Below are 27,712 nucleotides of genomic sequence, written 5' to 3' on the forward strand. Positions count from 1 at the left end.
TCTGGTGCATTTATGGTTAAAACAAACCTTTGTTCAATGAAGCTCTGCTTACTCTGCTAAGAATATTGTTACGTAATAGAACTCAAGTGAAAGTAAAAAGTACAGTGCAGTGAAACTACTCCTAAAAGGACATTTTGTTCAAAAAGTTACTCCAGGAAATGTAACTGAGTAAATGTAACTAGTTACCATCCTCTCTGGTCTCAGGAAACTAAAAACAGGGAATCTACTGCAGAGCCGAGGCGTAAGATTCAAAGATTCAAAGACTTCAGAGATTCAGAGATTCAAAGATTTAGAGACTCAGAGATTCACAGATTTAAAGCACCAGTTCCTACGGATCTAAAGGAAATCAAGGAAACAGATTCATCACCAGGATGAGTCCAGATCCCTGAGACCGAGCTTTTTCTCACAGCTGATCTCTCTGGGCACACATACCGCTTCCCCTCATGCAACCCGGGTTTAATTTCATTGTTCCACTTCTCTCAGTGTATCTTTTTCATCATGCAACTTTTATGAACATCTGTACTTAAGCAGGCTCTGCTTTCTAATCTCTGTGGACTCTCATAAAGTGAACTGTGGTCCGTTGAGTTGAAGCATGAATATATATATATATTTTTGCAATACTCTCATCTTCGGTGCTGAGTTGTTTTAATTTCTGCGCTGCCTGAGGGAATTTCTGGACGACTCGGTCTCAATGGGCTCTTGCTGGGAAGTAACGCAGATTAGTGGCAGGAAAGAGAGAGAATGGGGGTTCCAGTGTGGGAACATATACTTATATAACCAGATATTAAATAGATTCAGTAATCGACATCATCTTCTTTCTCACTTTCTGTCACTTAGACAAAACTTTTCCTGTTTTAGGCCCATTACCAAATTATTTTTAAATATTTTTAATTACCAGAGAGAGAAAATATTTTTACTTTTCATGCAGCAAGATCACGTCCTCAGAGATCATGGAGCGATTCCTGTGTGATATTACGGGGAAGCAGTGAGTTAGCCCTTATTGTAAGGTGCAGTGGAATATGAATAAATTTAACTGAGTTACATTGAAGAAACCAGTCAAGATATCAGGAAGAGAATTGGTCCAACCTCCAGATTTCTTTAGGTTTGATGTTAATCTGTCCAAGCTGTTGTCTGCAGTAATAAACAGGATGGAGACTGTGTCCCCGAGATGAACGGGTGGTTCAAAGCTAAAGACCTGCTGAAGCTGCTGAGAGAGAGAGAGTCCTTCTCCACAGTGAAACAGGTCCTGGACCCACAGGGGCTGAAAGGCCGCTCAGCGAGGAAGAAGCCGTTAGTCCAGAAGCCAGACTACGGTTTGCAGATGCACTCAGGGACAAAGATCTTCGTTTTTAGAGTCATGAGGAGCTAAAACTGAAGCTTTTGGCTACAATGACCATCAGTACAGTTGGAGGGAAAAGGAGGAAGCCTGTAAGCCAGGAAATGACATCACAACTGTGAAGTAAAGGAGTGGCAGCATCATGGTGTGGAGGCGTTTTGCTTCAGGAGGATCTGGTGCATTTAGGAAAATTAGTAAAGAACATTCTGTGGAAATACTGAAGCAATGTCTGAAGACATGCAGCCATGACTTTAAAACTTGGTCACAATGAAGCAGATCAGTGGCTGAAGGACAACAGCCACTCAGAAAAACTGAGAATGTAGGTTAGCAAGGTGTGCCTGAAACCTGAAGCATTTACAGAAGTTCTGTCAGAATTCTCACTTTGAAGAAAGTCTAAAAAAATTTAAAAAACTGATTTAATGTCAGCAAAAAGCTTATGTATGTTTTGTATTGCAGATAAATATTTCGTTTCAGATGCACAAACTGTAGTATTACGTCTTCTTGATGTGTCGACGCTCCGTGTTCTAAACCAACCGTGTTTATTTTGTCATTTTAGAACATTAAAAGCCGCTTCAGTGGTTAAATACTCACAGTTGAGTCTGGTGACCTTCCATGTCTTATCCAGGCCCGGCTGTTTCCCCAGTTCTATCTTAAATGGCGCCGCGTTGGGCGGCAGGTCCTTGTCCCGCCCTCCAACGATGGCTACATTCATGTCGCCGGCGTCTTCACACACCTGTGCTACCGACGGCACCACGAACGGAGCGTTGTCGTTGTAGTCTTCCAGGTGGATGATCAGCGTTCCGGTTCCCGTGGCTGGAGGCGTTCCTGGAGACAAACCGACATCAGTAAAGAAGTAAAGATCTGAGCGTTCACTGAGCTTCCTGCTCTGCTGCAGGCCGAGACGCTCCTAACGGCGCACAGCGGGACCAGGAATGAGAGCGAAACACAGGAAAGGAGCGAAGAAACGACGTTGCTGCAGTAAAACACTATCAACCCACGATAAGTCTGAAAAAATGTGTTTTATTGAAATTAAACGGCAGCGGTAACAACGGGGGAATCCATGCGTCGTTACCAGAGTGTGAGAGGATAGATAGCAACACTTTATATGGTGCTAAAGAGCATTATGACCCTTCATTATTGACCTTCTTCAGTGTTTGGATGAGATAACGGCTTGCTGAGGACCGCGGGTTAAAATACAGCCTGGTCTGCCTCTGCTCTCCGTGTGATCGGAGGTTAATCAGAAAACACACACAGCATTCAGCTGCAGCGCTGCGGGTCGGGTAGCAATTAACTCTTCAACACATGATCTTTAATAGGAAAATATACGTACATTCTATTGTAAACTAACAACTTCACTTACCTATATTTAGAAAGAGGTTTAGCTTGTTGCTGACTTTTGATAGATTATTGTGTTTGTATGTGTTGGCACAGAAAGACCCGCTGTAAACGGCTTCAGCCGCTGATTTTTCTGTACATGTACAACAACCGCTAAAACAGTTTGACAATAAGTAGATACATCAAGTAAAATTGAAAATGAATCTAATCTAATCTAATCTAACATAATCTAATCTAATCTAATCTAATCTCAGTTCTTTGGCTGTTTGTTCAAAGAAATCCTCCTAAATAGCAACAGGAGGCCATTTAGGCGAGGCGGTTGGACCTCTGCAGCGGGGAGATTAAGGCATATTTCTGATGACTCTTTGTGTGAATCCGTTACAATGCGACACATTTCGTTAGATTATAGAGCCATAAAACATGATACATATTGAAAGTACGGTAAAAGGTAGATGGTATAGCACTTTATCAGGTCCTGAGGAGCCTAAGGCTACACCGCAGCCACAGCTGCCTGGGGCAGACTGACAGAAGATCACCTTTTGTTTTCCTGAAGAAGATTCATTAGTTTATTAAAATCCAAAATCCTCAAAGTCTGCACAACTATGACATATTATTTCAGATCAACAGACTTTAACGCTACTGTTCAGGGTAAAATATTTTTGAATTAGGACAGATGCAACAGGCTGAACATTACATCACATCACACGTCTTACTTTTGCATTTATCATTTTTCAGCTTCTTTCCTTTGTCCTAAGAAGTTTAGCCTTTCTTCATTACTGAATGACTGCATGTGAAACGAGCTGCAACCAATTCCTCAATCATCAACTGTTCTTCTCTTGCTTTATTCTTTTTCTTTCTCTATATATAATTGTTTTGTTTTACTACATTACGTTTAATAAGCACAAACTCAACAAAGGCTCGTCCCCCATGTTGACCTCAGCGGTTGTTTGTGAGCATAAAGTTCATCAGTAACAAAGAAAGTGTCTCGTTTAACTGCATGTGTCGTCCTCCAGAAGAAAACATCAGTGAATCCATAACTGCTGCCTCCAAGAGGTCCTCCTGGATGATTATCAGATCGTCAGCTTCAGCTTCAGCGTTACTGTGGGGGTTAAACACAGACTGGGGTTTTAAATTCCTCCACAGGATGCTCTTCTTTCACGTCTCCAAGCTGCTGGATTCAGACAACTCTTCTCCTCACCAGAGAAATCAACATAAATCCTGATTTTATGAACTCAGACTTAATTTGGAGACTTTTCTCTTGGATGAAGGTCGTTATCGTTAGTTTGCCTTTTAAAAATATAATGCTGCGCTGTAGTTGCCTTTCTTCTTCAAGGAGAGCTCAGACTTAATAAACATGAACATTCTGAGCTGCAGAACAAGGTTTTAAACATGATGGTATGTGACTTTAATGAGATCATCTGGGAGCAGCGGATCAATTATCTTGGTCAAAGCAGAAGAGTGAATAATATCAGAGAAATGGTGGCCGCACCAGTCGGCCCATGTTTACCTGACACTAAAGCTCTTTGTGCTTTGCACGGATGCACAGAATGCTGCTGAGAAAACACATCTACTGCTGCAAATGTTAAGCAGACAATCGTCAAGCTCCAAACTTTAATTTCATTCTCAGCTGTAAAAACCATCAGCAGATTGTAATGGTGAAAGATAAGGAGGAGTCAGATGTAATGGTGGAGACTTTGTCATTTCTGCAGTTTAATAGTCGTGAAATGACTACGATCTCTGCATGCGCTTGCTTTCTGCACGCACTCAAGGAACGACACAAAACAGCAAACGCTCCTTATATGCTGTAGATAAATAAGGCCGTGACAATATCAGCAGCAGATCAGGAGTGAAAGGGAATTACTTTGGCAAAAGCAGACGGAAAATGTGTTCAAAAGCAAATCAAAGACAGAAGCTCTCTCAGGCTGCACCCCAGATAATCCATTATCTCTGGAGATGTGAGACCAAGAGAGTGGGGATAGAAGCTGGATCCCCGTCAGTGGAAAGATGCAAATTTCAACCCATTTGCAGTTTGCAGGGTGTCTCTGTGCTTGGCTAACTTTAAATGAAGCTGTTTGTCTTCCTAAATGAATACTCCCCTCACCAATCACTCTATTTGCCTGAACCTCTGGTCCCCCCCCCTCCTCCTCCTCCTCTCCGTTGCATCACGCCCGTGTCATCATCCGCCTGTCTCTGCATCAATGAGGCTTGTCTGCTGGCCCTTGCTTCACACCACTTTGTCATCAAAGTTCTGGGTAAAACGCCGACTTTCTGGAGGAATCATAAACTTTATGGCTACAGTGTGTTCAGCCACCCTCTGAATGTCAGACACAAAAAGTTAGCTTTATTACTCAAAGAGGAATTAGCCTCTCCCTGGTTTCCTCTCCATGCCCTCGCATTCATGATGGAGGAGCAGAAATATCTCGGTGCTCACCTGAAACCGTCTCTAAGAACGGACGGAGCAGACGGGACTTTTTACACCATTAGTGTTTGTAGCAAAATGCTGCAGATCTTCTACAAATCTGCCATCATCTGTTGGTGCAGCAGCATCAGAACCAGCAGCTTTAAAATCCTCAACAGGCTGGTTCGGTTCTGGGGAATCCTCCAGAACCTCTGGAGATGACTGTGTAAAGAAAGATTCTTCATAGAATGAGGAACATCACAGAATTAATCCCTTTAGGATTAATAAAAGATTTACGAATTTGAAGTGAACTGAATCTGAGTAAACAATAAAAAGAACCCCTGTTTAGGTGTCTGGTTTGTTAACCACCATTTTTAAAGGAATATTATGATTTTTGATGTTAAGAATCAAGAATCTGTGATTGTCACCATGTTTTACCATGGTGACATTAAATTTGAGACAGACAGCAGCATGGGATGTACATAAATTACATGACACCAACATAACTTAGTATTTAGTCCCTCCTTCATCAATCTCCAGTAATGAGGCACTTTTTGTGCAGTGATCTTGAGACTTAATTTACAGAAATGTAAAATGCACACTCTTATTTCTGAGAATAAGAGTGTGTAAATAGGCAACAGCAGCGGTGTGACTGTAACATGATGTACCTCAGGCTTCCAGCAGGGGGCGATAGCCCTCACCGCTCTGGAAAGAAGCTGTTTCTGAGTTTATTAGTTCTGGATTAGATGTTTCTGTAGCGTTTACCTGATGTAAGAGGTGCAACATGTTTTAATATGTCAAGGATAGTTTTTAGAGGCGGTTATGGGAATATTATTCTGAAGTCACTTTGGCCTCACGCCACTCGGACATGTGAGCACGGACCCGCTGATGGCAAGACAAAATGCTGCGTAGCTACTGAGCAGGATGACGATTGTCTAGGACTGTCTTTGTTTTGTCTCAGGCCGAGGCCACTGTGGAGTATTAGGGAGAGCCGAAAGCGAGGAGGACCAGAGACAGGCAGACGCAGACTGCAGCGGGACCGTAGGATGTGTTTACTTTCCATCTATGTGATCTCTGCTCTGTTTCTCAATAAAAGTGCTGGAACTTCATCACTCACTTCAGGAAGTCAGTTATTATTGTTTAGATTTCCGACCACAAGGCCAAAGCTCACAGTTAGTCACTTCACCCCTGTATGAACCGTTGAATCCTCCTCATATTTGAATTAAATAGTCATTTACAGAGATCCTGATGTTTGGTGTCATTAACCATTCATTTCCATAAGCAGAAGGTTCTGGTTCTGATTGGGTTATGTGTTAATTTGTAGTTCCTATTTTATTCTGGGGACCCAGTCTCTCTCTCTTGCTCTGTGTTCCAGCTACTTCCTGCTTTCCCAGAAACACTTTTTCCTTTTACCCTTGGACTTTATTACTTTGGTTGTTTAGATTATTTTATGTTGGTTTCAACTGTATTTTAGCTGATCATACTGTAATTTCTGCACTCTCTCTCTCATAAAATGATTGGCTAAATGATGAAGCTGACAGGACGGTAAGAACAGAGGAGAGTAAGCTAAAATTATTATTGATAATCTGTGTTATTATTGCTATTTTAAGCAATGAATTAACAGTTATATATCTTGCTAATGTCATGCAGAGCCTATCTTGGCTCCCCTCTGAGGCTGTTGGCTTCAGCTTCCAGGAAAAAACCCAATCCATGTCCAAACTGAAGATGCTCAGAGCGTGTTTGATCCTAACAGCTCTTCCCAGAACTCAAATTAAAAGATGAAGGCATTGCATTTCAACTCCTACCCAGAAATCCTCCAGCCAGAAGTGACTGTTGTTGGAGGAGAGGCCAGGGCCAAAGACAAGACCCGTGAAATTCTAGAAGAAAAAAAGAAATGCGCGTCTATTTAATAATGTATTTATTTAGACTTCTAAAAGTCTACTGGGAGCCAAAGATGTTTTGAAGTTTAGGATTTATTGCACTTCCATGGGACTGTGACCACAACCATGTTTTATGTTCAGTGTATAAAGGAAATGCTGAAGAGAGCAGCAGGCTGAAGGCAGACATCATGAAAACCAGCATCAGCATGGAGAACTTCACAGAACTGAAGCTCAGAACTAAACAGGCCAACAGCAGACATTAGTCTAACTCTCTAACCCTCAATGTTTACATGTATTTACTGACAGTCAGGCTTTAGAAAACTGGCCTCTGGGCTCCTGATTAGAAGAAACCCGGTTCAGCCTCATTCCTGTGAGCAGGAAGCAGGGCAGGCCGTGTCTCTCAGTAGGTCTGTAATCCTCCACCTGCTGTTTCTCGGTGTTCCTTCAAACTAAACTCCCTTCCTGACTTTGACGAACCACTTTGTACTCCATTACGTGGTGTTATTGTGCAGCTTAACTCAACTACCTGTCTCTAAAGTTGTGGATAAAAGAGCAGCTGAGTGGCGTGGGAGGAGCTTAGCGCTGTCGCAGCTCCAGGCCAAAAGTTTCCTTCACAGCCCAGAGTCTAAAGCAGGTAAACGTTTCTAGAAATAAATGTATTTGTCCTTGATTTGAGCAGATAAATAAGATGGTCTGCCAATCTTTGCACTTAAAACACTAACAACTCATCTCCATCTTAATTCAAGCTAAGTATAGCTAATTATCTTATTTTAGGGGCCGAAATACTCTCACTGGTAGATCTTATTTATCTGCTCAAATTAAGAACAAATGCACTAATTTCAAGACCATTTTATTTTAATTCCCTTTTTGCTGTGCACTTTGTTCATTGTTTGCTGCCTTGTTGTTCTGCTTGGATCTCTGTATTTATTTTTGATGTTTTCATTTTATGAGAGATTAAAATCTAAAATCAGAGCATGAGAAGACAGCAAGCAGGAACGTGATCAGGTCTTTAAACACGCAGGTGCTTCAAATCTTAAAACGGAGCAAATAGAAAAACCAGTTCAGAAGTCAATTAGCTGAAATAATTTACCTCACTTGTTAGATTCAGTTTACGATGAAATGAAATGTAAGAAGAACGACAGAGCAAGCAGCTGCCCGACGAAGGCTTTGTGTGATTGTTGCTTATCGGTTTAATAAAGAATGATTCATATTTTATCCAATCAGACAGACAGAAGGATGGAAAGCAACAATATCTATATTATCACTTAAAGCTTTTGCTGAACAAACTGTTAAACTTGAGCAGAGCACATCTCGACAAAATATTAAAAATATTATTATGAAAAGGAAGAAAAACATTGATGAAAGGGTTTCTCTGGCCATCAGGACAAAACCAACAACAAAGAAAAGACTGAAGGAGAGGAAGAGAAAAGAGGTGAGAAAACTGAATTAACATCAGCAGCGCATTGATGCTTTATTATTAATGTAAATTCATGACTATCATAACTCACGGTGGTACCATGGGGGTGACAATCCACTGTTACTGTCTCCATTTTAATAGTTATCATGCAGAAAGCATCAGCGAGATTTTCAGTCTCCAAGCATGTAGTTTTACTATTTCCCATAATATTTTAACTTGATTTACTTTTATTTATACATTTTCTTCTTCAAACTTCACTATTTTGCTTTTCCTTTTTGTGTTATTTAACTGTTGCAAATACTGTACATGAAGCCAAACTATGTTTATATGAAATGGAAAATGCTTTCTGCACAAGGGAGAAAATTAACATTATATTATTTTAACTGGAAGATGTAAAACTCCAGAGCTAAAATTAACTTTACACAAGTGAGGATCAATTTTGATAAATTGGTTTCAGACCAGAAATCACACTAATTAGAAAAAGAGATTAGCTTTAATTGTCTCCATCAAAGTAACTCTTCAATAATAAAAATGCCTGCGAGCTAGTTTACGCTGACAACTTTTCTGCAGCAGTGCAGGATCCGCACATGGGAAATTCTATTTGACAGATTAGAAACAATTATAGCACCAATCTCAGCTCAGTGGTAAATTAAAGATAATTAATTAAAGATTATTTAAATCTTCTGGCTTGCAACATTCCACAGCTTATCCAGCAAATGCAAGAGAAACGCTGCTGTAAACACTTAGACACAGTAGAACCATCATTGATTTAACGCATTTTATGTCTTAACCTCAACAGCACTGAGAAGTGGTCACATCCTGACAAATATAAGGTTATGCTATGTAAAAAATTACATCATGATTCATTTTTTTCTCCACATATAATCTAGCATTTATCCTGCTAAACTAAACTAATACTTTGCTGTAGCCTGTTTGGGTCCATGTTGCAACGCACAGTCAGGTCTGCAGGGAGGATCATCAGAAAAAGGCCAGCTAACATCTCTGCAGACGCCACACGTCCTGCACATCTTCACCTGTGTACACCTGTCTGATGAACCCTGCACACTCAGAGGACTCTGGTAAATAACACCATTACTGGCATCAGTCCAGTCGTCTTTAATTCAAATGGATATATTCACACTTCCAAAAAAACTATAATTATTATGTTTACCTTTTTTCGTATATATTGTACTTAAAATGTCTTCACTAAAAGCAAATGGAACCAAAGTCGATTTGGTTGTTGTATGAAGCAACTTGGTGATTAAAACGCGATTCTGGTCGAACTTGAAATAAAGTTGAGCTGATTTTATTGACATCTGCTTATTTGAACTCTTTAGTTTGCAGACATGTTTCAAAGGAGAAAACAGATTTTGTTGTCAGAGGCAAGTTTGAGACGAAGCAACACGGTGCATCACCAAAAGAACGCCATGCCTCTGGTGCATCAGGTCTGGGGTTACTTTTGTCAGATGAAAATATGAAAATATGAAAATATGCATCCAGATCAACAAATGAATGACTTTGAGTCAGAACAATTACAGCTGTGGGACGGCCAAGCTAAAGTCCAGTGCCAAATATAACAGATGTGTGGCGCCTCCTGAAGAGGGCTGTGATCCAGAGATGTTACCCAGTGAAGATCTGGAGCATTAGAGTCCAACCCAAGAAGCCAAATAAAAAGGTGCTTTAACAGACTTTTAGTTCCAGGCTGTGTTTATTTCTGCAACCAGGTTGTTCCACTTTTTAAAAAGAGATTTGTTCGTTTTTCGGTTTAATTGCTCAGGATAATTGTCGCATTTTGTAAGAAAACGTTCATAATGGTCATGGTGCCGTTTTCTACACGACAATAAGGAGGATGTTAAAAAACATGAGAGAGCGGTCATGAAAATAGTTTGTGTGAAATAAGTTGTGTGAAAGGTCCATTTAGTCTGATTATCTTGAAATAAAGAAGGAAAGGTATGAAAACTCAAAGGAATAAAAATCAGCAAAGCTGACAGATGATGAGCAGCGTTGGTCTAAAGCTCTAAGCTGAACTAACGGGTCAGATGATGATGCTTTTCTTTACAAATGCTGGTTTTGTTCTGATCGCTGAGCTACTGTTACTTCTTTCAGTTATTCATAGTATTTACTGAAGTTTGTGATTTGTTTTAAATGTAATACCACTTGGGTTTAACAGACTGCTGTTCTAACAGCTAATTCTGATGGATCTGTGCTGAGCTTGCTCTCACACTGTCCACTTTTGTCATTAAATTGTGTTCTTTGGTTGGGTTTGCTACTAATTCTTAGTAGTAGTAATAATCAGAAGCTTGTTTTAGCAGATAACTTAACTTGCTTAAATTACTGCATTCAAAATGAGCAGCAAAACTAAATCTGCTCATCCAAGAGGCAAGAGGGAATCTCTCAATACTCCTTTATTTGCTCTGTATGAAGCCCAGTTATGTTGTGTTACATAATGATAAATTATTATGGGGTTTCCTTGGTTTGTAATGTTGTTGTGAGGAGCTGGTTGAGGTAATTCAGCTGTTTACGGATAAATGTCGCTGTGAGTCTGACCGTACGGCTCCTTCCAGGACCAGGAGGTCAGAGAGAAGAAGATGAATTCAGCGTTCCCAAGTTTTATGACATTGATATTTAATCCTTTTATTTGTTTCAGTAACAGATTTTCTTACAGATCTTGGGAAATAGCTCACAAAATATGTTCAATGAGTCCCAAAGGGGTAGGCAGAAGCAAAAAGCTTTCCATATTAAAACATTAGTAACATGTAATACATAAACACATGGCTTATTTAAACTTCTTTCAGCTTTTTTAAACCTACCCCTTCTCAATCAGCAGTCCTTCCAAACATTCATGTTACAGTTAATAGAATTAAATTGAATTAAGTGGAAAAATAAACACATACATAAATCATTTATCAGGACACTGCATTTTTAAAGCCCATCTTCCTCCTTGTAGATTGTGAAAATCTTCAGTTTGCACTGATTTTTAAACTGCTTGGGCTCCACAATCAATCTGCTCCACAATTTCACTCCACAAACAGAGACACTAAAACGTTTTAAACGTTGTACGAGCCCCCCCCCCCCCCAACTTTATTCAAATCAAATTTCAGAATATTTCCAGGAAGTGAATTGTTTTTTGCTTTATACATGATTTGTGCATTCTAAAATGGGGCGACTGTGGCTTGATGGGTTGAGTAGTCGTCTGGCAACCAGAAGGGTGTGGGTTCGATTCCAGTTTCCCCTTGCTACATGTCGCTGTGCCCTTGGGCAAGGCACTTAACCCCAAGTTGCCTACCGAGCTGCGTCTCGGTGTATAAATGTGTGCGTGTTAGTGAGAGCGACTGGGTGAATGTGGCTATAGTGTACAGCGCTTTGGGTGGTCAGCATGACTGGAAAAGCACTATATAAGTTCAGTCCATTTACCATTTAAAAATGAACCAAGTCTGTGAATTTAAATGTTTTTCATTATAAGAATAAAACATTTGTGTGATCTCTGCAACCAGAATTATGAATTAATCTTATAGGTCTTTTCTGAAGTATGAATAGCGGTTGTATTGTGCATTTGTACGCATTACCCTAGACCTGAATATGGTAGAATCATTTATTTATGGAGTGATTTGTGGTCCAGAAGGTATTTTGTTTTGCTCCAGACGGATAAACTCCTTGAGAATTTGCTTTGCATCTGCTTTATATCAAACTTCTAGTTTATTTTATTGTCAATTATAACGCCAAGAAATTGGTTTTCATATCTATATCCATCCCATCTGTTTGTATTGGTACTTGTGTATTATTATTCAAGTGACCAAATAACATTAATCTTGTTTTACTTAAGTGTAATGTTCATTTGTTTCTGACAAACCCCATTTTTTAGTTTGTGCATTTCAGGAGTAATAAGTCACAGTAGTTCATCTAAATCCCGCACAGAATAGAAAATACTTTTGTCATCTGCAAATAACACTAATTTTATTACAATTGAAACATAGCATATGCCATTTATATATAGCATGAAAAGCTTTGGACCTAATACTCACACCTGGGGGACACCACAGGTAATGTCCCAGCATGACGATGAATATTCACCCATCTTCACAAACTGTTTTCTATTAATTAAATAACTTCTCACCCAGTGCAATACCAACCCCCTGATCCCATAACCTTCAAGTTTATCGAGTAATATGGGATGATTGATGGAGTCAGAAGCCTTTTTAAGATCTAGGAATATTCTGATTGGATGCTCCTCCATTGATTCTGTTAATGCCAGTGATGTTGAGCTGTTTGCTATAAATCCATATTTACCATCACAGATTAATTTATGTTCACTTATGAATTTGTCTAGTCTATTATTAAATAGCTTTTTCAGAATTTTGAAAAATGATGGGAGTAAAGAACCAGGTCTATAATTTATAAAGTGGTGTCTATCCCCAGTTTAATATAGTGTCACAACTTAAGCTATTTTTATTTAATCAGGAAATGTACCGGTTGGGTATGAAATCCCCTTAATTACTTTTTTTTTTATAACTGTCGTATTAATTAAATTTGAATCAGTAGACGTTTTACATTTAGATGTAATTACAAATTCTGTTATTTCTATTTCTTCTACAGGTATGAGGAACATTGAACCGGGATTTATTGCAATAAGATTATCATTTCATTCCTGAGATAACTAAGGAATCAGAAATTTCTTTTGCAAGATTCGATTCAATATTTACAAAATAAATTAGTAAAATGGTTAACAGCATCATTCATATCATCCCCATTTCAGTTATTATCAATACAATATTGAGTCAAATAAAAATAAAAGTCACCACAGATGAAAAATTTTTTGATTTGTTTTTCAAGAACCCTCAATACTAGAGCCTGGTGCTCTGTATATACAACCAATGAGTATTTTTTTTACTTAATTCTTCACATATTTCAACTGTTATACATTCTAATAAGTTGTCAGTCACAGTTGTCATAATTTGTACTATTTTATAATTAAAGTTTTTATGTACATACACAGCGACTCCTCCATTCTTGTTCTTTCTATTTATATATAGAATAAATTCACATCTACCGAGCTCAAAATCCATTCCTTTATCTGCATTGATCCAACTTTCTGATATTATTTTGAATGTTTTTTAAAATTGACGTAAGCATTCCTTTATATTACTGAAGCTTGCAGTCAGACTTCTGCTATTATAAACAACAAGTGATAATCTGCTGTCCATTTTTATGGCTCGGTTTTACTGTTCATCTGTATAATGGCAACAACTGTTGCTAATATTGGAGAAAGACATTGTCTGGGTCTATATCATGTAAATTATGGTCAGTGTATTGAAATGTTTTCAGGTTCAGTGTTTTATGATCAGTAATCCTTTGGTTGTTCCCTTGTTGTCTCCGGTCGATGAATTCCTTCAGATTGTGTCGTGGTGGTGTGTCGTGTACGAGTCTCCATATCTTACTAATCTTTTTAATCATTGCATGTGTCCAGTTCCGTGATGTTCCTTTAAATTTTACTTTTATTTATTTATTTTGTACTTTTGTTTGTAGCACTTTAAGAAATTCATAATGCGCTATAAATAAAATTCTTAATTATTATAAATGCTGTTATTATTTTTTATATTTATTATCATTATTACCTCCGTCTCCATTGCTTGGAACTCCAACTTTGTTTTACAGCCCTTCTCAAAGTGCCAGTAGCACGGTTCACTCATTTAAATGGGCGCACCAAATCGGTCTTGCATGTTTTATCCATTGTGGACACGACACCCACTTGCATGCACCAGTTTTATTTATTTATTAATTTTTGTCCACACATTTTAGCGCTCCTTATTTGGATTCTTTGAAGATCAGGCCCTTAGGACAAGGGATGGTTCTGTGGATTGGGGCCTTGTCAGTGATGTCTGCACAGATTCGGTCCATCGTAGAGAGCCGAGTCAAGCAGCAAAGCTCTCAATAGACGCCTCTGGCAAACGGATATGGATTGTGACAGAAAGCTCCAGATCCTGGATACAAGCAGATGATAAGCTTCCTCCTTAGGGTGGTCGGGGGGAATAGAGAGGAGGAGTTCTGTCACCTGAACGGCGTTCGTCCACAACCAAACAAGTCAGTGGAGGAGGTAAGGGCATCTGAACAGGATGTCTCCTGGGAACCCTCGTTAGCAGGTTTCCTAAACACGGACCTGGGTCTGACCCAGGAGGAGACCCTGGGTCAGATCCAGAACCAACTGGGGGGATAGCAGAGTGTCACTGTGAGGAGGATTGGATAATAATCGATTAAATCTATTCATATACATCATGTGTTTTATTCCTCTCCAAATCAGAGATATCGAGGACATTCTGAACAGAAATCAGCACCTACAGCTTTGCACTCTTGCTCTAGCTTTGCACCTCCACCTTCGGTTAAAACCACTCTTTTATTTTCCTTCAGCCCAAGATGAGAGAAGCAAGCAGAGTGATTGACTCCTGAGGCTGTCAGGACTAATCCACAGCTACAAGCAACAAACACTGTTTTCATTCCTATTCTCTTTTTTTCTCTGCTTTCTCCTCAAATCTTTCCATCGAACCCCCAAACGCTCTTTTTCTCCCAACACTTGAGCTTTAGGCTAATACTTTCTTTCTCTCTGACAGCCACTTTCTGCTGTTATCTGGGGTTCTCTGTCTCCAAGGTGACTTTTTCTCCTCACTCCTGCAGAAGAGGAATGAGCAGCAGGGTTGTAACCTGCAGCACTTTAAAGGTGACCAGTGTCTTCGCCTGCAACGCATGATGAGTAGAAAATCCACAATCTGTTTGCACTTAGGTTTTCCTCTAGAGGGAAAAGTTTGGTTGTAACAAAGTTTTAGACGCAGCAGTGAGACCAGGAAGCACAAGTTCAAAGGAGAAAAATTACACCCACTTCTATTTCCATTTCTTACAAAGTCACACATCTGATCACATCCTCTAGCAGGTGCACCGGCCTCCAGTGAATTCACCTGATAAAAATATGTTCAACTCGTGAAACTTGCCAAGAAGAAAGCTAAAACAACACCACTGGTGTAAGCCAACATTTCTTGAACTAATTAGAGTAGGTAGGTACACAGAAGGTACACCTGGTCTGACGTTCTGTTAGCTGTGACATCATCAGGGGAGGCAGATCATCCTCTATTACCATCTACCATAGAAAGTGCTCCTGGGTCAATGTGAGCTTCTGTGCTTTATGTCTCTCTGCTCTGTCTTCTCTACCATAGAAAGTACTCCTGAGTCAATGTGAGCTTCTGAGCTTTCTGTGTCTCTGCTCTGTCTTCTCTACCATAGAAAGTACTCCTGGGTCAATGTGAGCTTCTGAGCTTTCTGTGTCTCTGCTCTGTCTTCTCTAACATAGAAAGTACTCCTGGGTCAATGTGAGCTTCTGAGCTTTCTGTGTCTCTGCTCTGTCTTCTCTACCATAGAAAGTACTCCTGGGTCAATGTGAGCTTCTGAGCTTTCTGTGTCTCTGCTCTGTCTTCTCTAAGCCCCAGTGGGTGGAGGCAGATGAGCGTTCACACTGAGCCTGGTTCTGGTTCTGCTGGAGGTTCTCCTCCCTGTTAAAGGGGAGTTTTCCTCTCCACTGTCGCTTCATGCATGCTCAGTATGAGGGATTGCTGCAAAGCCATCAACAATGCAGACGACTGTCCACTGTGGCTCTACGCTCTTTCAGGAGGAGTGAATGCTGCTTGGAGAGACTTGATGCAACCTGCTGGGTTTCCTTAGAGAGGAAACTTTCTCACCAACCTGGAGGATCTGATGGAGTCTGACTTTGGAAAGAGACTTTAGATGATGTGATGTTAATTGGTGCTATATAACATTGAATTGAAAATTTAACTGAATTAGAATAACATAACGGCAGAGCTTTGGATGATGTACTTGGCTAAAAATATTCTGCGTGCAACAATCATAGTTTTCATCAGTAATTGAAAACAGAGGATGAATAAAATACAGTCTGCTCACAAGTCATAAAAAACATTAAGCATGTGAGACTGTTTCCTGTTTTGAAGTTGCCATGAAAGTATAAGTCTTGCTTGTGACATCATCCAGAGAAGACGGCTCACCCGCTACTTCCATCTAATGTAGAACAGATTACTAGATCAATGTGTGCTTCTGTGCTTTTTTGTTTCTCTTGTTGTGTCTCTGTTCTGTCTTCTGTAACCCCAGTCGGTCGAGGCAGATGACCGTTCATACTGAGCCCGGTTCTGCCGGAGGTTTTTCCTTCCCGTTAATGGGTGGTTTTTCTTCCCACTGTCGCTTCATGCTTGCTCAGTATGAGGGATTGCAGCAAAGCCATGTACAATGCAGACGACTCTTCCTGTGGCTCTACGGTTCCCCAGGAGTGAATGCTGCTTGTCGGGACTTTGATGCAATCAACTGGTTTCCTTATATAGGACATTTTTGACCAATCTGTATAATCTGACCCAATCTGTATAATATGATTGAACTTGACTTTGTAAAGTGCCTCGAGATGACATGTTTCATGATTTGGCGCTATATAAATAAAATTGAAAAATTGAATTGCTGTAAAAGTATACCTCCAACTGTTTTACAAATCAGGATCTAACTTTACACATCTATATTTACACATTTAGCATAGGTGTAGCTGACATTGACAAGCCTAACACATCCACAGATTCTACTTCACACTAACAATGGCTGTTAGGAAGAATATATATATATCAAGGGGGAGAGGGTAGTACAGGAGTCTAGGTGTCTCACATGCAAAATGGGTCAACAATTCGGCCAAATTCAAAAACTAGACATATATAGCACAAAGTATTTCCTTGCCAATTCCAAATATTAGAAAACAGGTGTTCTAATCATTTTAATGGCCAAATGTGTATGAAATCAAGCACCAGGCATGCAGACTGTTTCTACAAACATTTGCGAGATAATGGGTCTCTCTCAGGAGCTCAGATATATCCTTGTCCTGGGTCTTTCTGCATGTTCTCCCTGTGCATGTCCGGGTACTCCTGCTTCCTCCAAAAAACACGACTGTTAGGTTAATTGGCCTCTCTAAATTCTCCTTAGGTGTGTGACCTGTCCAGGTGAACCCCGCCTCTCAGCCATTGACAGCTGGAGATAGACCCCAGCACCCCTCAGGACCCCAGCAGGGACCAGCCTGTAGGAAAATGGATGAATGGAACCTTTATTCTGACCAATTCTACTGAAAGTCAAAATGTGACAAATCTGTCTGAGGGAAAAATGTCTAGCATAAAACGGAGGAAGAACATGTTTTCATGAGATTTTATGAAGCACTTTTTGATTCAAGCCTTTTTTAGGTACAATTGAGCCTGAAATAAAGTCCAGCTTTTGAGGAATTTTTAACACTTTTGTTAATTTCCATCTGTTTTTTTTTTTTTGCCAAATCTGTAGTTAACAGAGAGGTTGAAAAGGATCAAAATCATCTTATTCTACAAAGGTGTCAGTCAGGACGAGGATTTAAAGAAATCCAGCAGCTTTATGGTTTGGAGCATGGCAGTGAAGACAGAAATCATCAATAACATCGTTTATCAGGTCACTACATCCTGCAGTGACCTCTACAGTACTTTAAAAAAACAAAGTCCTGTACAGGTATATGAGAACTAAAGGGAATATATAAATAATAAAAAATAGCAATAAGCAATAAAATAGAAGGTTGATAGTATAAGCAATAAAATCAGCCATAAAAGACAGAGAAGAGACGAAGGCTGGCCCTGTGGTCGTGCTCCCTGTAAGAAGAAGCATCTTCAAAAAGATGAGTTCTTAAAATAGATTTAAAATAATTTAAAGATTGAGCAGAGCTCACAGAAAGAGGACGACTGTTTCACATCCTGGAAGCTGCTGCTGAAAAGCCCTTTCTCCCCCGGTCACTAGCCAAGTCCTGGGAGGGAACAACTAAGGGGTCTGGACATCTGGGGATGATGGGGATGTCTGGCTGTAAAAGTAGTAAGTAAAGAACGTATGGGAGAGCAGGGAGGTTAGAAAAACTGAATGTTTCTCTATAATCTGATAAAAGGATGAGACAGAAGTTGGCCAGAGCTTCAGCGGACGAGCAGACAGTAAAACTGAAGGAGCTGCAGAAACTTGCTGCTAAGGATCTTGGGTAATCCCACCTGTTCTTCGTAAGTTTAGACAAAGATGTAATTTCACCTTTTAGCCAATTTTTAAATGCACTTTATTTTATTGTTGACACTTATTGCACATTATCTCTGAATATCTAAATGTATATCTCTGTAAATGAAGCCACAATAAGCACCTTATTACCTCATTTTTTGTCATCTGTGACTCATGAAGCACAACTAGTCATACAAACTTTTGAATCCTTGTCTTTTAATTTTTTTTTAATCTTTTGAATGCTATAACGAGAGAAAAAACTTACACAGTGACAATAATGAATCTTTGAACTTTGATCTTATTGCACCTTATCTTTTAATGACTAAAATTTTCTAACTTTTGAATACTGCATTGATTTGAAGACAAATTGCACTTTACATGTAAAATTACTGTTTTATTTAAAGCTTTTCTGTAGGTTGTGCTGTTGACCTCTTGTCCTGGTCACCTTTGTAAAAGAGACATTGGTCTGAATGTTTTTTGTTTTACCTGGTTAAATAAAGGTTAATTTATTATTATTATTATTATTGTTACAAGACAGAAATAAAACACCAAGGTCTAGCTGAGATTTCTCCAAATGTTTTTGTTGAATGCATTTGGTCAGTTAATGCCAAACTTGAAAATAGAAACTGAACCTCGCCCAAAGAGCCCCACGGTAGCGGCCTGTCTGGCCTAAACGCAGCTTCAAAAACCAGTCAGGTTTGCTTTTCAGGACGACAGAGACTCCTCACATTCATCCAAATCAACAAAAGATTGACTGTATCAGAAAATATAAGTTCTGGATCAGTCTGCTCAGGTTCCAAAAACTGTGAAAAACTGTTTGGAGCCTCTGGAAAAAGGTCTGCCCCCACGATCTGAAAGATACGGAAATCATTGCTAGACTGAGTGACGACAACATGGCCATTAATAAACATTAATAATCATTAATTAACATTAAGGTTTTAGCTTGAAGCGTCTTGTCCTTGCTTTGGTCTGTTGCTTCATTATGTTTTTAATAATTCATCCAAGTTTTGACTCGCTTTGGTTTTAGCTGTTGTTTTAATGCTGTCTGCTCACCCTGCTTTGCTGTTTAAACAGCTCCAGGTGTTGGTCAAACAAGGTGTAAAAGGGATTTTATTGCTTTTTAGTCATTTTACTTTGTATTAACTGTTTTCTTAGCACTATACTTTGAATCTCCATCTCTGTCTCTACAAAGTTCACCAGGCAGGACCAATTCCCTGTGCTGATTCTAGCCACGATATAAAGTTTATCCCTTAAGAGAACAACATTTATAAAATGTACCAAGAGAAAAAAGTGAACAGAAAACACTATCTCAGAGATAATAGAAGAAAAATATCTCAAATCATTATTGGAAACACAATTTACACCCCTTGCAGCTAAAGTTTCAGAGTGTATATTTTCTTGGCTAAACACTAAAACTTCATCTGGATTTTTGTGCTTCTTTGTTTTTTTTTTGTTGTTTTCTTTTTGTCGAAGGAGATTTTTACAACGAATAGTAATTGATTTATGCACCCTTCATTTCATAAGGGTAAATGTATTTGTTTCTGGGAGAGATTAGGCGTCCTCTCACTGTAATGCTGGAGAAAATAGCATCCTCTCTGCTGTTGATTCTTTCACTCCCTCTCTATCTGTTTTGCTGCTGTTTTAGTCCCAGACCCATTTAAAAAGCCCCACTGATAACCCGCTTCCCACTGTCCCATCACTCATCACCTCTCCTCGGGGCTTCAGCAAATACTATCACATGACACCTTGCTAATCTGATTGGCTGATCAGACCTGTAAATGAAACCAGCCAGAGCCAATTACAATAGGCACAAGTCATTAAAAGAGATGACTTCAGGGAGAGACGTGGTGCTGGGGACAGGTGCATCGCTTCTAGTCTGGCAAATTGCTTTCAGAATAGAGTTTAGGTTATCAGTTGCCAGCTATTACACCAAGTGATTGGAGAAAAGCTGGGAGCTAGAGCTCCATCCTGCAGTGGCCCGATGCTGAAAGCTGGCTTTGTTACGATCAAACAGTAAAACTGCCTTTCTGGAGGTTTTCTGGTGCATCCTCTCCAACCAAAGCTTCTTTATAGAAATGACTTTGAAATGTTTATGTGTATGCATTTGGCAGATGCTTTTACCCAAAGTGAGTGTAAATGAGGATTTAACAAGCAGCTATGATCAAAGCTGACAACAAGCTACCTAGAAGGAAGACGACTAGACAGGTTCTGTCAGAGGAGACGGTCTGGAAATAGAGAGCAGCCTTTACAGGAAGTGCAGAAACAGATGGTGTAGTAGATGGATTAGAGAAGTATAACTAAGGTGTTTGGGTAGGAGATGCTTTCTGAAGAACTCTGCCTTCAACAATCTCTCGCAGACAGACAGACAGACAGACAGACAGGCAGACAGACAGATAGGGACCCCCTGTTCTGGTGGCGCTTGGCAGGTCATTGAACCATCATGGAACGACACATGAAACGAGTCTGGATTGTCTTGAGTTTAGTGTAGGCACTGCTTGGAAACAATCCTTTGACAATCGAAGTAACCAAGTGGTGACATAAGCTTTCCTTCCATTTCAAACATGCCTTTGGGCAACATCAGTGAATTTGATGCAGGTGGATGAGGGTCGTCTGTATTGTTGATGGCTTTGGAGCAGTCCACTGTAGCTCTACGCTCTTTCAGGAGGAGTGAATGCTGCTTGGAGAGACTTGATGCAACCTGCTGGGTTTCCTTAGAGAGGAACAACTACAACGTTTGGGACCAATCTGTATAATCTGATTGAATTTGACTTTAGAAAGAGCCTTGAGATGACATGTTTAATGAATTGGCGCTATATAAATACAATTTAATTGAATTGAAAGATATAACATAGATTTTAGTCAAAAGATTTTCTGTTGTTTCTGACATAGAACATAGATAAAACTAAATCCTATCTAGATTATTGTAGTGATTTCTCCTCAACCTCTACTTTTGGTCTTAATGCAGCCAAGGAGGCAAGTATTTCCCACTAATGCCCATTAAGGCATGTTCTAAACATACAAATGCTGGTATTTTGCTACTTAGCATACTCAATATGTATACCTATTCTATGAATTAAGAACAGACTTCACATAACAAGACCTCTTCTTGACAGCAAAATTAATAAATAATTTTCATTCTAAAGAATTAATGTATCTACAGTTATATATAATTGTTGATAAAATCACAGTTTAGAGTTTAAATCAAGATAGAAACTTTAAAGCTCTGTAAAGAAGACCTCAAACTCTCTGTATAGCACACGCCTACCTCTACAAATACACACATGGTGCTTTAAGCCCATCGTTAGTAACTAAGCGTCTGACGTATTTCTATTTCATGTTTTGTAGATAAACTGAGAGCCAGTCTCCATCAGCCATGTTTGCTTAATTCCATCATCTGACTTCCTCTTTCATTACATCCAGCCGTCCCCATCAGCGCAGCCTACTCGTCTCATCTCATTTGGATCCCTGTCCTTAAAACCTCATACAGATCTTGATGGAGATGTGCTGGGTGAGGAGGCATGAGGTGCTGTTTTGATTTCATCACATCCAAAAACTCAGCCTCAGCACAACAAGCTGCACCAGTGTTTTATATAACAAGTATCCTAGTAGCACTACGCTCCAACACAAGTTCTCTGGCTGAGTGGGCAGAGGCATATTTGTTTAGGGGTGCCAGGCACAGTGCTAACTTCTCATCCGTGGATGAATCAGTATTCCAAGGACACATGAGAGGCAAGAGCTGATAAAAGCCAACAACAAAGAGAGAGAGTCATTTCTTCCCTGGTGAATCTAAACAAAGATATCCTTTAATCAAAAACGCAACCTGAGCCTGTTTACAAGGTGGTGACTTCCCCCAGAGAATCTGCTATAAGACATGAACGACAGAGAGAGTCACACAGGGAAGAGAAAGACAGACAGACGTGGGGGAGTCAGAACAAAAGCACTAAAATCCGAAAGAAACAATGAGTGTTTGGGGTTAATGAGGCGGTGTGGAAAGACGGAGGAGCAACAGAAAGGAAAACTGCACCGAGCGTTGATCTTCTCTGAGCACATCCATTGCCCTGCCATCACCTTGGGTCAATATGTCTAGATTTCCCACACTGCACTATTCCCTCTGTCTGGCATCACCTTTGCCTACTGCAGCACAGGGTCATAATTGATTGGCCAGGCAGGAACACGTTTCAGCAATGTAGTTGACCTTCTTCCCTCCGCAGCCGTCTCCATAAAGGGATTGACGAGAGAGAGAGAGAGAGAGAGAGAGAGAGAGAGAGAGAGAGAGAGAGAGAGAGTTATATAGATGGATGGAGAGTCAGAAAACAAGGACGGGATGAATAAACGCCTCCGTAATTCATACAGCCCTGTTTTTGACAAATAGTGCCTTGTAAAGCCCCCCCCCCAGCATTAACCCAACACACAAATACAGCAATCCCCAGTACCCCCCCCCCCAACCCACAAAGAATATCACTTCCTGTCAGTTTTTTAATTTTCACTTCTTCCTTGTCTCTTAAACCTGTCTCTTGCCCCCGTACACCACCCACCCCCTCCTTTTTTTATTTTTCTCTCCTTGACAATGAGTCCCTGTGTTGCTATATTTACCATTTTACTGGACCCTGTCTACTTTTTGGCTCTCCTGCTTGGAGCATAATGAGAGGTTTTTAAAGCTACAGTAGCCGCTCATGTTTTTTTTGCTGCACACCAATATTTGCAGTACCTTGCAAACACTGACAGAAGAACAAAAGGAGTCCACAGCTGTGAAATGGAAGAGAAATGATTCATGGTTTTCAAATATGTTTACAAAAGACCTGAACATCAAATCAAATCAGTTTATTTATATAGTGCTAAGTTACAACAGATGTCATCCCAGAACACTTTAAAGAGCCAATTCAATAAAATCCTTCAGACAGCTTGGTAAAATGTTTTCTATCTAAGGAAACCAGCAGACTGCATCAACTTGCAGCATCCACAGCAGATAGTTGCTGGTTTGTGTCGTTGGCTTTGCAGCAATCCCTCATAGTGAGCATGCATGAAGCGACAGTGGAGAGGAAAACTCCCCTTTAACAGGGAGGAGAACCTCCAGCAGAACCAGAACCAGGCTCAGTGTGAACGCTCATCTGCCTCCACCCACTGGGGCTTAGAGAAGACAGAGCAGAGACACAGAAAGCACAGAAGCTCACATTGACCCAGGAGTACTTTCTATGTTAGAGAAGACAGAGCAGAGACACAGAAAGCTCAGAAGCTCACATTGACCCAGGAGTACTTTCTATGTTAGAGAAGACAGAGCAGAGACACAGAAAGCTCAGAAGCTCACATTGACCCAGGAGTACTTTCTATGTTAGAGAAGACAGAGCAGAGACACAGAAAGCACAGAAGCTCACATTGACCCAGGAGTACTTTCTATGTTAGATGGTAATAGAGGATGATCTGCCTCGACCCACTGGGGCTTAGAGAAGACAATGAAAGAATGGTGCACACTGTTCTGATTAGTAAGTGGAGTCTACTTGTTTATCATTTAAAGGGTATCTCACCCCTAAATCAACTTTCTTTGCAATAAAACTGTTAAATGGCCATTATTTTTACACAGTGCATATTTGTTGAAATCCTGCTTTTGTGTCTGAAATCCGTATTGCTATTGGTTCTAAGGTTTTTGTGATGTCATTTGGAGAAAATGACATCAGTAGCTCTGCAACTGTTGGGTATAGAAGCAGCTCCATGTAAAAAGAAAAAAAAACAGTAATGAGCAGCTTTGTCTTGAATCTCCAAAGCGAGCACTGTTGCACTTTCAGACCCTCTAGCAACTTTTTTTCTTATTTAAAAATGTGACTAGCAACAAATGTAGCGACTTTTTTATGTGTTATTGGTGACTTTAAGTAAAAGCACCAGTTGTTCTACAATTACTCTCCTGAGGCAGCAGCGAGTCCTGCCATGAGCCTCTTCCTTTTCCCTGAGCGCTGTCTCACAGGCAGACAGCTGCTGCCTTGTCCTGAAACCCGCCTGCAGTCAGAGCAAAGAGAGCAGTGAGGAGACCGACCATGCTCCGTGTCCACGTTGCAAATTAATTGTGAGGAGCAAAGCTGCCGGTGATCCCGCCCTGGATTACAAGGTAGAAAATAAATATGATAATATATAACTGGACCAATGCTGTCCTCCACTGCCTCAGCAGCACCGGCTTCAGGCCTTGCTGAGTCCATGATGGAAATAGAATCTACTTCTTTGTAATTTAATATCCAAATAAATCCGGCTGTCTATTGCACAAAATCACACACACACAAAAATATGGCTGTAATGTAAAAATATGTGAAAAATGTCAAGGGGTTTGAGGTTCCTTTCTGCCCAGAATGCTCCGCCATTATCCCGGTCTCCAAGAATCAGGGTTAAATGACTACAGATCTGACGTTTGCGGTCATGAAATCCTTTGAACGATTGGTGTCGCCCCCTCCGTAAAAAACAAAACAAAAAGAAAACATTCTGTTTATAAATGTATACCAAATGTCTGAACTCGGAGCGCTGTAACCAAAATCAGATTCCTGAATGTGCACAATTACGAGCAAATGTGATTGTCAAAGCCACGATTCCCATAAAACATTCATATATCCAAAAACACGCATATATCCAACAACGATTCACAAATAAGGAAATCTGAGATTTGATTACTTTCTCACATATTAAAAAGCCAAAGTCCAGTTTCTGTAATAATTGGAAGTTGTCTCCAACTGTCTGTCCTGTTTTATTTTCATTTGTTGTCCTCCATCTTGGCTTGATTATTTTTAATCACAGTGTTGTGGCATAACGGACACTTTCAGTGAAACCCAACTATCTGGGTTGGCCTGACTCTGGAAAATGACTCAGTCAATTTAAGCAGTGAACCAGCAGAAGCCCTCAGACCTAAAGACACGTGGATAAACAGAAAAAGTCCTTACATGCTCTGCGTGTGAGCACAACCACACAGCTCACTACTGACAGCCAGGTACCGGTCTTCATCTCTCCTCCAACCGATGATGAGGCTGTAATGTGGAACTTCCACGAGAGGCAGACACATAAACAAAGACGCCCTTCGCTCTCTTCCATTCGCGTCCAATTTGAGCACCATTGAGCTTTTGTTTTCTGACCCATTAGTATTCAGCAGCTATACTTTGTGCTTTTGAATCAAAGCAGAGCAGATGATGTGACTATGATGAACACTGGGACTTATTACAGTGTTCAGTCATACTGACTCACCGTGTGGGGGTTGTTTCACTAAAAAAAAACCACAAACACATCCCTACTCCTGAGCTGATGTGAAGGTCTCTCCTCTCTGCTTCCATGAGCTCAAGGCAAACACCGCTCTGTTGTTTTGTGCATACCTTCAGAGCTTTAATAGCAGGTTTGGTGGCAGCAGACACTGAGGATAATGTGAATGTGTATTTCAGACAACTGGGGTCTTGATAATGTATTCATGTCTCCAAATGACAAATGGCTCCCACCAGAAGGCGGTTTAACATTTAAATGAGAAGCTGGAGAAAACATAGAGGAAAAACACCCAGCAGTTTGTGGATACACAGGAGCCGGCCAGGGAGCAACAAAGATATTAAACCCCAATATGAGCAAACAATTTCTATCCAGCCGAACACAAACACACAGGCCGTCCAAGCAAAGATACAAAAACCGATTTAAAGGATGGTGAAGGGGGTGAGAGATGGGACCAGCTGGTGTCCCAGCAGGGAATCAGACAGCAGTAGAGAATTTCTGGCATGCCAGAGCTACTGATGAGAGTTTATAAAAACAGCTCATCAGGCCCTGGGCTCAGGTTGGAGCCGTTTCCCTGCAAACAATCCAGTGCTGATTCGCTGGCCGGCCAGGTCCTGCTGCTGAGGCACGACTTGTGTGCGGCTTATCAGTCATTAACTCAGAAACACAAACACTTTATGGGTGGAGGCACACACTGCGAGCAAATACAGATGGATGAAGGGCTTTCAGACCCACAACATACACTAAATAAACAGATTCACACACATGCACCGCCGTTTAGTTTTAAGGGCACAGCCACATTGTCCTCACAGTTTATCTAAAAAAGCCACATAAACTCTAAATAAACAATTTAAAGTAGTTAAAATCTTATTTCCTGCTTGTATATCTTTTTATCTACACAACAAACAGTGAAATCTAAACGAGGCGAATTGGCCGTGGCTAACAACCCAGTCTCTGAAAAATGTGTGATAGCCATGTTGGTCCACAGGGGAACCGTAACAGAAAATAAAAGCAAAAAGTATTTGCTGACCCATCCAACTATTGGACATCAGGTGTTCTAATCACTTTCGTGGTGACAGGTATATAAAATAATTCACCAGGGAGGCAGACTGTTTCTGTTGTTTGTGAAAGAATTGGTCACTCACAGTAGCTCAGATAACTTTTGATCAACTTTGGTTTTTCTGTAGGTTGCCACTTGTAAAATGTCCTCACCCCTAAACATTCCAGTCAACAGTCACTGGTATGATATATATTATATTTCATCCACCTTAACTTCGTACTTCTCACTATTAATGGCATTAAAAGGTATATAATTAGAAATTATATTAAAATCTTGCATTTGTTCTTTCTCCCCCCCGGAGTTTGGTTTGGTCACTGAGTCTTAGTAGAAAGTACTTTTCTGCTTCAGTACACCAACATGGTCTAGACAATTGTGTGCTCCCATTTTTGTGGGAACAGTTTGGAAAAGGTCTGTACCTGTTTCATTATGACTGAGCATCAGTGCACAAACAACACCTTAGGGATGCGTTGTTAGACTTTAAACCTTGTTGTTGTTGTTGTTGTGTCCCTGTCCAACATCAGTGTCCGACCTCACAAATGTATTTCTGGAAAGATGTTGAAGTTCTCATAAACAGATTTCTAAACCTTGTGGAAAGAAGTCTCAGAAGAGTTGAAGCTGTTATTGCTACAAAGGGTGGGCAATGCTATGAATTAAAAATTGCACTACTCAAGATGGCAACATATTGGAGGAGCTCTGTTATTTACTTTCTAATGAATATTTTTAAAAACTTCCTTTTTTGGTTAAAATTTCTTATTTTAGACAACTATTCCCTCTGGATCTGGATGCTATGTTGCTGGAAAGATTTTTATATGATACTTCCTCTTTTTGTTGTGATGCTTAACCATATCAACAATGTGTTTTTTTTTTTTTTACAACCAGGTGAAGCTGATTTAAATCTCACCAGCTCAAATCATACCTCTACTACAGCCCCAAAATCCTAAATGAAAAGCAGGCATTGTGGATGTAGAGCAGGACCAAAGAGGATATCAAC

The 27,712-nt window shown here is 40.2% G+C and overlaps 1 protein-coding gene across 1 annotated transcript in view; it reads right to left on the minus strand.

The window, feature by feature from the left end:
* cdh13 (cadherin 13, H-cadherin (heart)) overlaps positions 1-27,712 on the minus strand; it is a 432,538-nt gene that overhangs the window by 22,087 nt on the left and 382,739 nt on the right. Inside the window, exon 13 of the mRNA XM_036126911.1 lies at positions 1,928-2,161. Within this exon, the coding sequence (XP_035982804.1) occupies positions 1,928-2,161 (234 nt within the window). The remainder of the gene's footprint in view (positions 1-1,927; positions 2,162-27,712) is intronic.

The sequence above is a fragment of the Fundulus heteroclitus genome, chromosome 2 (genome assembly GCF_011125445.2).
Source record: "Fundulus heteroclitus isolate FHET01 chromosome 2, MU-UCD_Fhet_4.1, whole genome shotgun sequence".
NCBI classification, from domain to species: domain Eukaryota; kingdom Metazoa; phylum Chordata; class Actinopteri; order Cyprinodontiformes; family Fundulidae; genus Fundulus; species Fundulus heteroclitus.